The sequence below is a fragment of the Paramormyrops kingsleyae genome, chromosome 11 (assembly GCF_048594095.1).
Source record: "Paramormyrops kingsleyae isolate MSU_618 chromosome 11, PKINGS_0.4, whole genome shotgun sequence".
NCBI lineage: Eukaryota > Metazoa > Chordata > Actinopteri > Osteoglossiformes > Mormyridae > Paramormyrops > Paramormyrops kingsleyae.
Genome location: NC_132807.1, coordinates 13877065 through 13890778, shown reverse-complemented (window position 1 = coordinate 13890778; position 13714 = coordinate 13877065). Strand labels below are relative to the sequence as shown.

At 39.6% G+C, this 13714-nt stretch overlaps 1 protein-coding gene across 7 annotated transcripts in view; it reads right to left on the bottom strand.

Annotated features, from left to right (window-relative positions):
• The window catches only part of LOC111840721 (anoctamin-1), a 46535-nt gene extending 34732 nt beyond the window's left edge, over window positions 1–11803 (bottom strand). For 3 of the 7 annotated variants that reach the window (XM_023805878.2, XM_023805887.2, XM_072718088.1), the window contains exons 1-3: window positions 11645–11803; window positions 9646–9818; window positions 1088–1408 (exon numbers count right to left, since the gene is read on the bottom strand). In XM_023805878.2, the coding sequence (XP_023661646.1) occupies window positions 1088–1408; window positions 9646–9818; window positions 11645–11705 (555 nt within the window). In that variant the 5' untranslated portion in view covers window positions 11706–11803. Of the gene's footprint in view, window positions 1–1087; window positions 1409–3774; window positions 3978–9067; window positions 9222–9645; window positions 9819–11644 lie in introns of those variants that run through there. The other 4 variants (XM_023805857.2, XM_023805869.2, XM_023805894.1 and 1 more) reach the window with 4 other exon arrangements.
• Between the last annotated feature and the right edge of the window lie 1911 nt (window positions 11804–13714).

Genomic DNA, 13714 nt, shown 5'->3' with positions numbered 1-13714 from the left:
TATGAAGAATGTTATCTTAGTACTTAGTAAACTCAAAATACCATGTCATTCTGCTAAAGTGCCCAGTGCGCATTAAGGTAAATATCCCCAAACCATGCAAGTATATGAAAATGCACTTTAGGAAGACAACAAATTCCATTTTTTTTTAAATATATATATATATATATATATAAATACATACACACACAGCCGCAGAAAAAATTAAGAGACCACTCTTTTTTTAAACAAACCTGCATTTTTAAATCCTGGTTTAATTGTGGGTCTGCTAGCAGAATGCTACGCTGAGCAGCAGGTTGCTTCCAGGTTTCTAAGACAGCAGCACACAAGAACAAAACAGCAGGAAACACTGGGAACGACCAGAAACCAGCCAGATGTAGGACAGAAGTGACACACCAGAGATGACATCAGAGATGACTGTTAACTTATCCGACAGTCTCTCATGAATTGTAGGATGATATCAAGTGACCTTCAAAAGGAATGGGAAATGTTTCAGGCTCCTAGAAGCAGGACTGAAGTCCCATAAAATAAGGAAGAAGCCCTTCATCAATGAGAAACAGTAAAGAACCAGGCTGCAGTTTGCAAAAACAAAAAAAAAATTAATATTCACAGACACACACCCAGAAATTGAGAAATGAGTGCAACAAAAATTGTCCTGTGGTTTCTTAATTTTTTTCTGCGGCGGTATATGTATATATGTATGTATGTATGTCTGTGTGTGTGCATACACACACATATACACACACATAGACACACACACAGAGGTAACAAGGGTTAAATCTTATAAAAATTATGGTGTCCTTTCAAGTGAAGTGGACCATAACAAACCTACCAGCACAGAGCTTCATTTGCGGCCCTGTCTACAGCTCAGTGAAGCTGACGGGCTGACGATAGGACCTCGTTTCATTTCTCACATTGCTTTTGTGCACCTTAACCACCTTCACTGTGGTTGTTTTAACCAAACTGCTTGAGCTCAGCTCAAAGGAAGAAAGCAAACCTTTCATCTAGTAGCTTGTGTCGAACAAAAGCCGCTGTTCACTGGTATTCCTTCCCACTTAGTGGCTGCTTCTAGGCACAGAGTGTTACTCACATTTTCGTCTTTCTCGAGGTCCAGGCCCATCTCCATGAGATTGCCCTCAAACTCCTCCCGGCAGACGCGCTTGTCGTCCTCATGGTACTGCAGGTTGTGCTCCTGCGTGGCCCCCTCGGGGTCCTGCTGCGGTGGCGGGCCCCGGCTGCGCCGCAGACTGCGGGTGAGGGCGTTATCTGTCAGGCGGGACGAGTGCCGGCGAGAGCTGCCGGGTTTCTTGATTTGGTAGGTGAGGATGTAGTCCACCCGCCTCTCACCATCTTGGAAGTAGAGACCTTGCCGGCACTGCGTGTTTTCCTCAGGGATCCGAGCATTCAGCAGCTAGACAGAGAGGGCATACAGGCATTGCAGAGGCCAGCAGTGCATACGTGCACCTTTGTGCATACGCACATGCGGGGGACACTATCAACGCAGTTGTGAAAGGCATGTGTGCAACAGGTTAGCTAATTTTCCCCTAGTGACCTAGGATGCTCTAAACTCTCCAAATGAATCTAGGAAGAAGCAACTGTGTCTATATGTTGCACTCATATTGGCGATGATCAAACTAGTTATCATCTTGAATACCAGAGATGAGTATTTGAAAAGTACCATAAACCAGTATGCTTCTGATTTTATGTTCTGTTTTATGGTATTCAGCTGAAATTAAATTAGTCTGGGAAAAGGGGGAGAAGATGGATGAGCTTGTCAACAAATCAACAGCAGGATACAAAGCCACTTCAGTTCTGAAAAGCAGTTCAGTGCATAAAAAGGTAAATTTAATTCTCCATTTAAATTTAATCAGATGGTATGATATACAGTAACTACAAAAAAAATGAACTGAAAATATTAATCAGTTTAGTATCAACAATTCCAAAGCTGCAATATTTAACATCGCAGTCAAACATTTTAACGGGCTCCTTATCTTTTCCATAACATTTTGAATTTGCTAGCTGAAGTCAGGTATACAGATCAAACAACCACCATTACAAAGTCATTTGGTATCTACACCCAAATCCAACATCTCAGTAATAAAACCTCATCCATGCATGTCATGGGCTGCAAACACCGGAATCACATTTAGCATGACAACACATGGTGCTACGTCATCTAGACTGGGGCTGTGCATTTAATTTATGAATTTGGACACAATTGTATCAAGAAATGATTGGGAATTGCACTGATGTACACTAGAGTACTTAACCTTTTGCCACCAAATCTAACCAAATTTCTCCTACAGTATCTGTTGATGGTGCCGTTTCTGGGTGCGTGTAATAAGGCTTCATCAACAAAGTAATCCATGTTCACAGTTTCACAGCAGTGGTCTTGCATGATGATTGCACAAGCAGGCTGATGTAAAAGGATATTATTAAGCACAAATATTAAATGTCCACATCAAAAACACAGGTTCTGTAGTGGTTCTTGGTTTATATTCATCTCGGGGCTTGATGTAAAATGATGACCAGAACCTCATGAAGCCACCGGAAGAAACCTGAGATGTGGCTTGGTTGTGCTGGAGCTCATATTACATATTACTGCCCTTCAAGACTTCCACTGGTGTAGTACGTAATATACAGCTGGTCACCCAAGAATGCAGAGATGATTTATTACTATGTTTTTTGAATTATTTTAATCATTATCGAGATTGATGTGTAATATTTAGAGGAGGATTGAGGACTTTCATACTTATATCGTTTAAAATTTCTAATAGTAAATAATAAATAAGGAAGACCATTCTATGGAAATTGCTTCTGTGTTTTTATCAGGTGCTATGGAGTTGATGTTGACTCGTGGTAAGATCATTAGGCATTCTGAAGGATTCCCATCTATCTTCTGTCTGGTTTTTCGGCCTTTCCAATGGCATGTTCATTGGTGTGATGATTCAGCCCATCCATTATGGTCATCATCTTCCTCTTTTACCTTTAACTCCTCCAAGTATTATGGCCTTCTCCAATGTAGTGGGTCTTCTCTTAAAAAACCCACAATAAATAGCTTTAGTTTTGTCATCCGTGCTTCAAATCAAAGGTTAGTCTTTATTTAGTCTAGAATCCACTTGTTCGTTTTCTTTACGGTCCATGGCATCCTTGAAAGTCCTCACCAGCACCGATTTTTCTGGTCCTGAACATCACACATTTATCAGAGGATTATATGGAATCCATGAAGTAACTTGTCCCAGTTATTCATGGAACCAGAGTTTCAAGACAAGACAGCACAAAGACGAAATTGGACACAATCTACTAGGAGTCCTCCAGTGATATAGGGTTTAGTGTTATTAATTAAGAAAGACCAAGGGAAGAAACTTAATTTCCAAATTATGGCTACTATTCAACAATGAAGAGACGAACAACAACTCATCCAAGCCAAAGTAATTGAGTAGCCTTTGGTGGTTAGCTAATGCAGGAGCTGGCACAAAGCAGGTTAAGGATGTTTGACTGGAAGGTGCAAAAGGTGTGCCAACAAATACTAATAAAACATGGAATTTCTTAACCAACACTCCAGGACAAACTCTGGATTTGATAGTTTGAAATCTGGCAGGCATATAAATTGATTCAAATTAATATTTCTTATTGTCAAACTTCAAGCACTTCTATGATTTTAAAGATTAAACCCAGAAAACACAGACAGACAGAAAAGTATTAAGAAGTTTCTGTGGGCGCGTGTCAGTGTGAGGCTTTCTATCATCTGCTAACTCATTCACCTGTAGCACTTACTTTGAACTTGCCATGGAATACCACATCTCTGAGGAAGTCTGTCTGCCTTGTGGGGCCTGGCAGTGCAGTGCCTGTGAGTTCAGCTGCATTCTCAGCCATCTTCCCATCCCTGTGGGCTACTGCAATCAAGCAGGACTCGCTCCCTGGTCTGCAAGCCCGAATGCGCCCGCTGCCCTGAATCTGCCTGCTCAACCTGCCTGTTACTTGAGAGGAGTTAAGAAAGCCAAGAGCTAATATTAGAAGACACTTGGATTTTAACTCTTTATATGTCCTCACATTAGTTGCAGCATTTAGTTCTTTTTCGCCAAACATGGCTAAATTTAATATAAATATACAGTCTGGGACAAAAAAAAACAGGTCAAGCCAAAAATTAATTTATTTTATCATGGTTTTTCACAACATATCAATGATCAGGCAATTGATCAGATAGATTACTTTGTATTCGTAAGCTTTACCCTTGGATTTCCTCAAACATAGAAGTCTTGCAGGGAAACTTATTGTTACAGGAATTAATGTTGTTTCTCTCAGTTTTGATGACTCCAAACAGATGATCAGTAGTGGAAGAATGATTCCATAGTGGTTTGTATTTAATGTGAGACCAAATATTCTTTATAGGTTTTTTTTCCCATCTATATTTCTCTATAAGGCAAAACATGAGGACTTGCTCACAAGCCACTTTTCGGTGGTCTTTGTAGTGTGGACAGGAGCATTGTCTTGTTAAAAAGAAAATTCTGATTGTTCTTCCTCTGATCACAATTGGGAATGAGCCTTTTCTGCAATATTCTCCTGTACTCTGCAGCATTAATTGACTGTTCACAGTGAAGCAGCTTCTGGGTATCAGCAGGTGAAAAGGCTCCTCACACCATGACATCTTCACCTTCAAGCTTAACTGCAGTTCAGAAGCATTCAACTCAAACCATAATTCATCAACTGTACTAAAGCCACACCCTGTCAAAAACTGCTTGCAATCCTAGATGGGGACCCCCCTGCCCCGCCCCCGCAAAAAGTACTGGTCAGCCAAGCCCCTGTTAGAGCACCTGCCCAAGAAAAGTCTGTAAAGTAAAATGAGTAACGTCATATGCTTTATATTCCTAAATTGTTTAAGAATGCAAAATATATGAAAGCAGATCAGCATTTCAGGTATGTAACTTCCCAGATAGCACCATGTTATTGTCTCAACGTTGAATTAGTTAAATGAGTTGAATTACGGTCAGTGTTAAATTATCAGTGTTGAAACTGAATTGAATTTTGGTCAGATTTTCAATATTGAAAAAATTGATGGTGGCAAAACCTTGTTTCTATGTTGATATAAAGTGAAGCATTGAAGATCAACATTGTTTCAACCTGTCTGATACAGAATCAATGTCATTTCAACATATGGGTGCTATCTGGGTTGTTACGTGTCCACAAATTAAAGTGCGTGTAGCTGTCTAGGCAAACCAGAAAGGAAGGCTGTCAGAATCCCTGAGATAGCCCCAACACCTGCTCTGGCCATCTAATCCATATTCCACCCACACCCTTTAACCTCAACAATTTCTAGATTTACCACAGGGAACAATTGGAAATATGATAGCCAATAAATATATTTTTACACAAATGCTTGCCGTGATGCATAACTCTGAACCATTTATTACACATTCTACTTACATGTCAATTTTGTTACATATTGGCATGATCGACAGTCCATAATGCAGGTATTAAGACACAGGGAGCCTATATTACAAACCAAATTCACAGGCAGGTACATAATAGTAGAACTATACTAGAAGTGCATGGATTTGGACCAACAGGCAGGGGTTTATACAGTATATGCAAGTAACGAGGTTTAAACAAGGAACAATTGTGCATCATTAACAATCAGCCAAGCACTAATGAGGTAAACACTAGAGACACAGGACATAGATACAAAACTGGGTACAGGCAGGTAAACCAGGGGCATGTACTACAAAGCTCATCGACAACGTCAATGCTACCTTAACTAAACCAAACAACTGCGATTCAAGTACCATAACACTGATAGTCTATAGCAGGGCTCTTCAAATCTGGACCTCCAATCCAAATCCAGGCCTTGTTTTCAGTTCTCCCAGGTAGTTAATTTAATAATTACTGATTCTGATTGGCCAGAGGCTTCACACCTGACTGACAGGTAAAGGAAGGCTGGAAAATTAGTAGTGCTCGGACCTTGAGGACTGCGATTTGAATAATAGGGGTCTATAGTCTATATCACAGACATCCCACCTTAGGGATATTGATTTCAGGGAGGCAGATGAGGGGCATCCGGGAGGGTGGGGGATATATATATATATATATATATATATATATATATATATATTTAAAAAATTGCTCACTAGGGTGGGCATGGGTCAGAAACTTGCTGACTGGGGCTATAGAGTGGTGATAAAATTTGGGGCAAGGTTGCGTTGGTGAAACTCCTTACTGGATCATTTTACCGGCACTGGATAGTGGAACAACAGATTTGTAGGACACTGCGCGTCATTTGTGGTTATCAGGGAGCTGCTGTCAATTTGCGGGAGACTTCAGGAGAAGTGGGGTGTCTGATATCATGCCAGGGTTTCTTACTAAAGCCAAGCTTACTGAAACCTTCCTGAAATCTTCCTAGGCGCATGCACATAAAAGCGTGCAGTTTGCAACAATTAGCCAATCACGTAAGCATGGATCACAACAGAACTAAGTATTTCAATGAAATGGAACAGAGAATTATTATGGAAAAATATACAGTAAAGATTTCAACAGTACAATAATGGAAAAGAGCAACACTGTGACTGCCGCCAAAGCTAGAAAGGCATGCTGACAGCAGACCGCTGACAGTGAAAATGATTACATACAGTGTGATTGTTGTTAAGAAAATGTACATTTCCAAAAGTACTTTGTGGTTTTTGTGACTATTCTTCGTCTTTTATTCATAATCCTATTTAATACTGACTAATAAAAATAAACTTGTAACCCTTCAAAACCCATTCACTATTCCATTATCAATTATACACACACACACACACACACACACACACTGTGGATATGTTGCCAGGGATGATGACAAAGGTGGTGACATATTTTAAGACAGCGACATCATTTTCATTCATGACACCATTCTAAGTGAAAATATAGAAAATTAAGGGACTAACTACAGTATAACTTAAGGAGATGTCCAGTAAAGTCTGGTTCAAGCAATGGACAATGGAGGACAATGCGACCACTCCATTTTCTGATTACGCATGTCTATAATCTTCACTAAGATCGACAGCTATTGAACTTGAAGTGTACATTCAAATATTAATTAATATTCACTAGTAAAGTAATATGGAAATCCATGGATATGGAAATGAACCAGTATTACAGCAGCACCACTGGAGCACTTTGTGTGTCTTATTAATTTGGCTCAGGATGCTAAACCTCTGTGCCTGTCATCAGAAGGTCACCAGTTCAAGCCTTCCTTCAGGAAAATAGCTAAATCTCTGGGCCCATGAACAAGGCCATTAACCCCCAGCTCCATACAGTAGGTGCCACTACAGGTGGCCGCTCTTCGCTGCCAAGCTTGCTCTCACCCAGGGGCACCGTAAGAAAGGGGGTGAGTTAGGAAGATTCCAAGGGCGCCAGAGTGACAGGGGCCCTTAAAATTTTGGAAAATAATTGGATTGGTCTGGACTGGGGGGCCGAATATATGATATGATTTCATGGGGTTCAAAATCTTTAGTAACTCCCCTTCTCTCACCTACGTGTGTGTCATGGAGTGCAAGCTGAGGTAGGTGAAAAGAGAATCTCCCCCCCAAGGGATCAATAAAGTATCATTATTATCATACCTTTTTTGGAATCACTACACAGTGCTGCTTCAGTTTTGGGGCAATCTGTCTCAAAATCAGATCTAGGGTTACTATATGTCCGGGTTTCCCCAGAAACATCCTCTTTTTGGGCCATGTCTGGATGTCCAGGTGGTTTTTCAAAAAATCAGCAGTTTGTCCGGGTTTGCAACCCGTATGACCCAGTGCTGGGAGTTACAGTGGAGTACCAGTGAAAGAAAAGGCACCAATTGTCAATATATGGCAGCCACTCAATATCATCACACAGAGCTAACAAGGCTCATGCACATGTTTACTTTAAAAATTAAACAATATGCACATCTCTATGTGTCATGCTGCTCATGAGTGACCTCAGCTTCAGGAAACCAATGGCAATTAGACACTATTTTTGTTTTTTGTGGGAACGGTGAATCCTGTTTGCTTGAAGCTTAACTTTTGTTAAAAAAGACTTGTATACAGGTATATTGTGTCAATTGTGTGTAAATTGTAAAATGACAGTTAACTGTAAGGTCACCCTGTTAATACAGGGTGGTTAGGGAAAATCCATTAATATTCATGAGAATATTATGAGCAGTGGTGGAGTAATGGTTAAGGAAGTGAACTTGTAATCGAAAGATTGCTAGTTTGAATCCCCGACCAGCAAAGTACCACTGAGGTATGCTGAGCATGGTACCACACCCCAAGCACTGCTCCCTGGGTGCTGAATTAGCTGTCCACTGCTATGTCACAATGTTACACATAGGTTAAATGCAGAGGACAGATATCGTTGATGTGCACTGGGTGCTGTGGTGTGTCAAAAATGACAAATAATCACTTCACTTATGGTAACCCTAATCAGTTCCGGTTTTGAGAATTTTTTTATGTTGTCTTGTGATAGTAACTTAACCCCAGATCAATGCAATAATCTGTATATTTTCCTGTGAACCTCTTACTGGACTTGAAGTATGATGATGAAGTACTACTTCAGACACACAGAATAGACAAGTTTCATAATTCCAACCCACAAAAAGATAAACTAGCCTAGCATCTAAATACTGTAAATAACTAATTTCATTGCCTGCATCTGCTGTTATATGCTGTACAGTTGTGCATTTGATACTGTTTTGGTTCCATTCACAATTTTTTTGTCAATAAACATCACAGAAAACCGGGCCCTGAACCAGTATAGTAGGAATGCATATGGAAAAAAATAGTTATCACACAACAGTGGATATTGCCTTTACAAGCTTGGGTGTGTTCCCACTGGAGAACATGTGTCTGGCTGCTCTGCACAGGCAGGAGCAAAGTTCATTCCTCTCTGGGAAAATAAGGATGTGGTGAAATCTCCAATTGTCTTCCTTTCAGAGCTTGAGAAATAGCCCACAGTTTCATTATGCAGAGCCATTTGAGTGAGTGATATAAGATGACTTACATGGGTATGTGATGTGCAGCACAGTCAACCTGAGTGATGTGCAGCACAGTCGGTTAAGGGTATGTACCTATGTCTGTTGTGCTTTCAAATCCCATATCCAGCAGAGTAGCTGTATCACCACTAGGCCTTTGAGCATGGCCCTTAACCCCAGTTGCCCCAGGGATGGTGGCTGACTCTGCTCTGTGATCATTACTTGTTTCCAATTTGAAGAAAAATATCTGCTAAAAAAGTAACATGAAAAGATATTATTTGTAGGCTTTGTAGTACGATTCTCTAATGCTCAAGAAGGCTTTACTTTGCTCAGAGGTCAAAGAAAGGTCCCCTTCATTCAAACCCAGTCCCTGACTCCCACCCATCATTAGTATTTGTATGCAAAAATGCAGCTGGAACGATAGCCATGTCCACACTGGTGAGCTTGGAACAGGGCCCCTTTGAACATGCAAGTCATCCTACCCTCCATAACAAAGTCAGTCAGTATTAACAGTTCACAGTAATTAATATGGGCAGAACCAAAGAATGTGGACCGTCACTGTAACTATAGTGTTTGTACCCAAATGAAAGGTGTTCCTGTTGACTAACTCCAAGCATCACATGCCTAACATGTGATCCAAAATATCATTTGCAAACACTGAGAAAGTGACTCACGATGGAATCCTGCTGGACATATCCGATGTCCTCGATGCCCTTGATGTTGATTATGTCCACCCCTTTGTCTTCTGCAGGCACAGGGCTGCAATTCTCCGTCTTTCTTATCACAGACTCTGAGTCCAACTCTGGTAGGTGATTTCCTGAGCGGTTGTGGACTAAGAACGTTTTACCTGTGGAGTAAGAAAAGCTGGGATTAGCACAGGACAGAAGTTCCCAAAAAAAAGCTAATGCTTCACGTTAACCCAATTGCATGGCTGTCATTCAGTTTTATACCATACAAGACTGCCTGGGTCTCAGCTGACATATGAAAAAAGCCCATTCTGAGAACTTAGGAAGATATGTTACAGGTATGTTCCTCATAAAGGCTAAGACCACTAGCACATTTTTTGTAGAGCGTCATCATGTGTTCAGAGTTAAAATTGCAGTTGAACACATCTAAAGTGTGAAAGTGATAGATCAATGATAGATACTGGGCGATTCAAGGCATTCATAAGTGATACAAGTTACAGTAGCATCACACCCACTTCTCTTCTTCCAAAGATAATATTGAATAAATTTACTTTTAATCCGAAGTGATTAGGCTTGTGAATTAAATATAGAAAGACATTTTTAGTGGACATATCTGGTATTACTTCTGTCCATTTAATGTCTGGGTCAAACAGTGGGGGGAAAAAAAGTTTCCAGTATGAACAATACACAAGGGAAAAAATGTCTTAGGTGGTCTTTTAGTAAACCCAACTGTGTTTGTTGCTTGTTAAATATGTTGTACCTATACATACACGAAATCTGATAATACGCCTGTATGTTTCATCTTTAAATGAGTGGGAATCGAACTAATACCATAGATGGGCTGTGATATTTTGTTTTTATTTTTCAAATATGGCTCACTTAAAATAGTATATCCCTCCAAGAGATTATAACCATGAATTGATTCAATTGACCAAGAAAAAGTGAGAGATTATAGACTACAAATCACGCATGTTCATAACAGGTCAGATTGACACACCATAACATCCATAAACTGTACTGATACATTGTGTTATAGTAGCAGACCTATTTATGCAACAAGCCCTTTGTTTGCTTAGGTAATATGGCACCTATAAGGGTCACTCTTTGATTACATGCAGCCTTCCCAAACTATTTGAAATTTTAAGACTAGCTCCACCATCCTGACCAGAATAAGCCTTTCAATGATGGATAGTGGAAGAAGATGGTTTGTAAACATCGTTTTAGGTGATTGTTCACAGAATAATTAGAAATGACAGCTTTTAAATGTTTATTTACTGCAAAGAACATGAGAAAAAATTATTTTGACCCAACCATGCTTTGCTTTATTGAAAGATGCTTCCAAATCTCTCAGTATAACATCATCCAGCTGGTTTCCGTCAACTTTATATTTTTGACTCTCATATTTCCTCTGTTTGGCCTTCTGATATTTACTATGATGGGACTCTGTCCAGTTATACGGGTGGCAGTTTAAAGAAGCAGGCTTAGAATGAGTCTTCGTGGGAATCGAAGTTTGAAAAAAGAGCAAAAGAAAAAAAAATAAGCTTCCTTTCCGTCTAATATTAGAACTGGTAGTCTGGGGAATGGGTGAATTCACCAGTAAAGATAAAATAGAAAGTAGGATGTTATTTGATTAAGCAGCTACTTTGGGTCCATTTATAATTTTTTTATTGTTATTATTTTTAAACGCAAGTATAGTATATGATGCCTTATTAGCACTTAGCGAAATGTCATCATATTGCACTGGGAAAAATTCTAACAGAACATCTAACATCTATAAAATGTTAAATACATCTTATTCGAACTTTGGTCATTTTAAAATTCAAAATATAAAATTGCTACTTCTATTGCATATGACCATGATTTCATTACATTAACTGCATGTGTTAAAGCATTCAATGGTCATCATTGACAGCTGTAAATTATATTCTTCCTGTACGTGAATAATGATTCGCGTATAATACAAAAAAAGATAATTACATATACTTACCAGATGCTTTGGAATCATGATTTTGATCATTCTTCTTCGGACCCGTACCATTACCATCCATCTCCGATCACAAAGCTCTGCGTTAAATTCCACACTAACTTTTCCTTTCCCCCGTCTCTCTTCACTCACTGACTCAGTCAGTTTTGTGCTCTTGTTACTCTTGCACCAGAGAACACAACCCTAAAACTGTCTGGAAGTAATGAACTTTCGCCAGTTTCTTCCCGAGCATCGCCACTCCTATTGGAGCGACAAGTATCGTGAAAAAAAATGGGAAAAAAAAAATCTTCAACGCGCAGTTTCTGAAAAATACGGATGTCCTAATCGGTCTCTGTTGCAAGACTGACCACTTTCACATCAGACCTGCAAGAAAAATAACATCGCCACATCAACGCGACAAGTTCAAGGTAAAACATGACACATGCTTTAAACAGTCCATCCTACCAATTATTACTAAGGAATCGCCTTTGGTCGAAATTGGGGGATTTCGTTTACAATCATTAACCGTGTATTCAAATATTTTGAAAGAAAGGAAAAACTAATTGTAAGCTATATTGTATTAGATCTCATACACTTCTTTTACAAATGAATGTTAAGGCTACTTAGATTTTTTTTTTTATTAGATTTTATTGTCGACGGGTACAGGTTACCCCTAATGTGATTCTTCAGCTGATGAACGCCTCGTTTCATTCAAACTGAAAGCACTGGCAGGTTTACGTTGTGACAATCGAAGCTTGTCTTGCGTGACCTTCTCATTGCTCCGCTTACCGGTAGCAGAGTGACAGAAACAGGTGAAGTGTACAGCAAAATCCCCAAAGTAAATGTCACAACATGCTCGTCATTCTTTGGATAAGGATAGTAGTATCGTGACAACCTTGAATTGGAATGGGCATCCCCAAGGCTCAGCTAAACCATATATTTCAAAAAGGGGGGGAATTATGAATTATAGTAAGGATAATGAACTCATGAGACATTCGATCAAGTCCAAAGCAATAACCTACTAGAATTAATACAATAAAGGAAAAATCATTCAAAACTCACCTACCGCTTGTAGGCAATTAATCTAATACAAGATCTAATACATAGCTTAATTATAATCATGAAAGGCACACATTTGTTATCGTCTTCCTATTCATTGGATGCCACACGTAATGCTTGAAATAAATTATGGGCAGGTGCAACAAATCAGATATCAGTGACTTCGCAAAGGAGGTTGCTATAAATCTGATGCACACAAAACAACACGCTGAATAAACAGTACAACTCTGGAGAGAAGGTTGAGTTCTATATGGACTTTTGTTGCCTAAATGTTTCGGCAGGTCGTGTATAATAAATTATATGATTACAATACAACACATCGTCATGGTATCTCTAGCCGTTTAGCGTATGTGTATTAAATTAGAATAATGTCCACATTTCTTCTAAGCAGGTGTAGATACTTCGAACGTTAATAAAGTGCAAACGGCGATGTCATGTTTAGTTAATTATTATTAGTTACATTAAGTGCAAAGAAATTATATGAGTAAATCCAGAGAAGAATGCTGTTGAACATGCAAGTAAATAGGCAGAAATTGAATTTACCTTGAGAGGTAACGCCAGGGTTGCAAAAGCGCGCTACAGGTAGCGCTCGGTAACGCGCCCACGCAGAGCGCGCGCGATTCTGAGCTAAGCTGCGCACAGTCTCATCAATCAGCAAAGTGATGCTACTTTCCGAAGACCTCGCCTTGCGAAAAGGATCCACAAAGACCCGCATCTTTAATGGCGTCTCGCTCCTTCGTCGCTATGTAACAATCCACCTTGTTATTTCAAAGTATTTGTTAAAGAAAAAAATCTGTTTGATTAAACTGCCTGTTTAATTACGACACACTGTTTACTTTAGGATGCACCTATATAACCTATATTAAGCAATGAAACAAAGACGCGGACGACGTCACAATTCTCAGATATACGTCACAGTATTTACTCCAGTCGTGTAACATTTTCACACTTGTGTCTTTGTGTGGCTCTTGTTCGGGTTCTGAACCAGGCTTATGTATGTCTGATGAGGCAGAACCCCCCCCCTACCCTCCATGT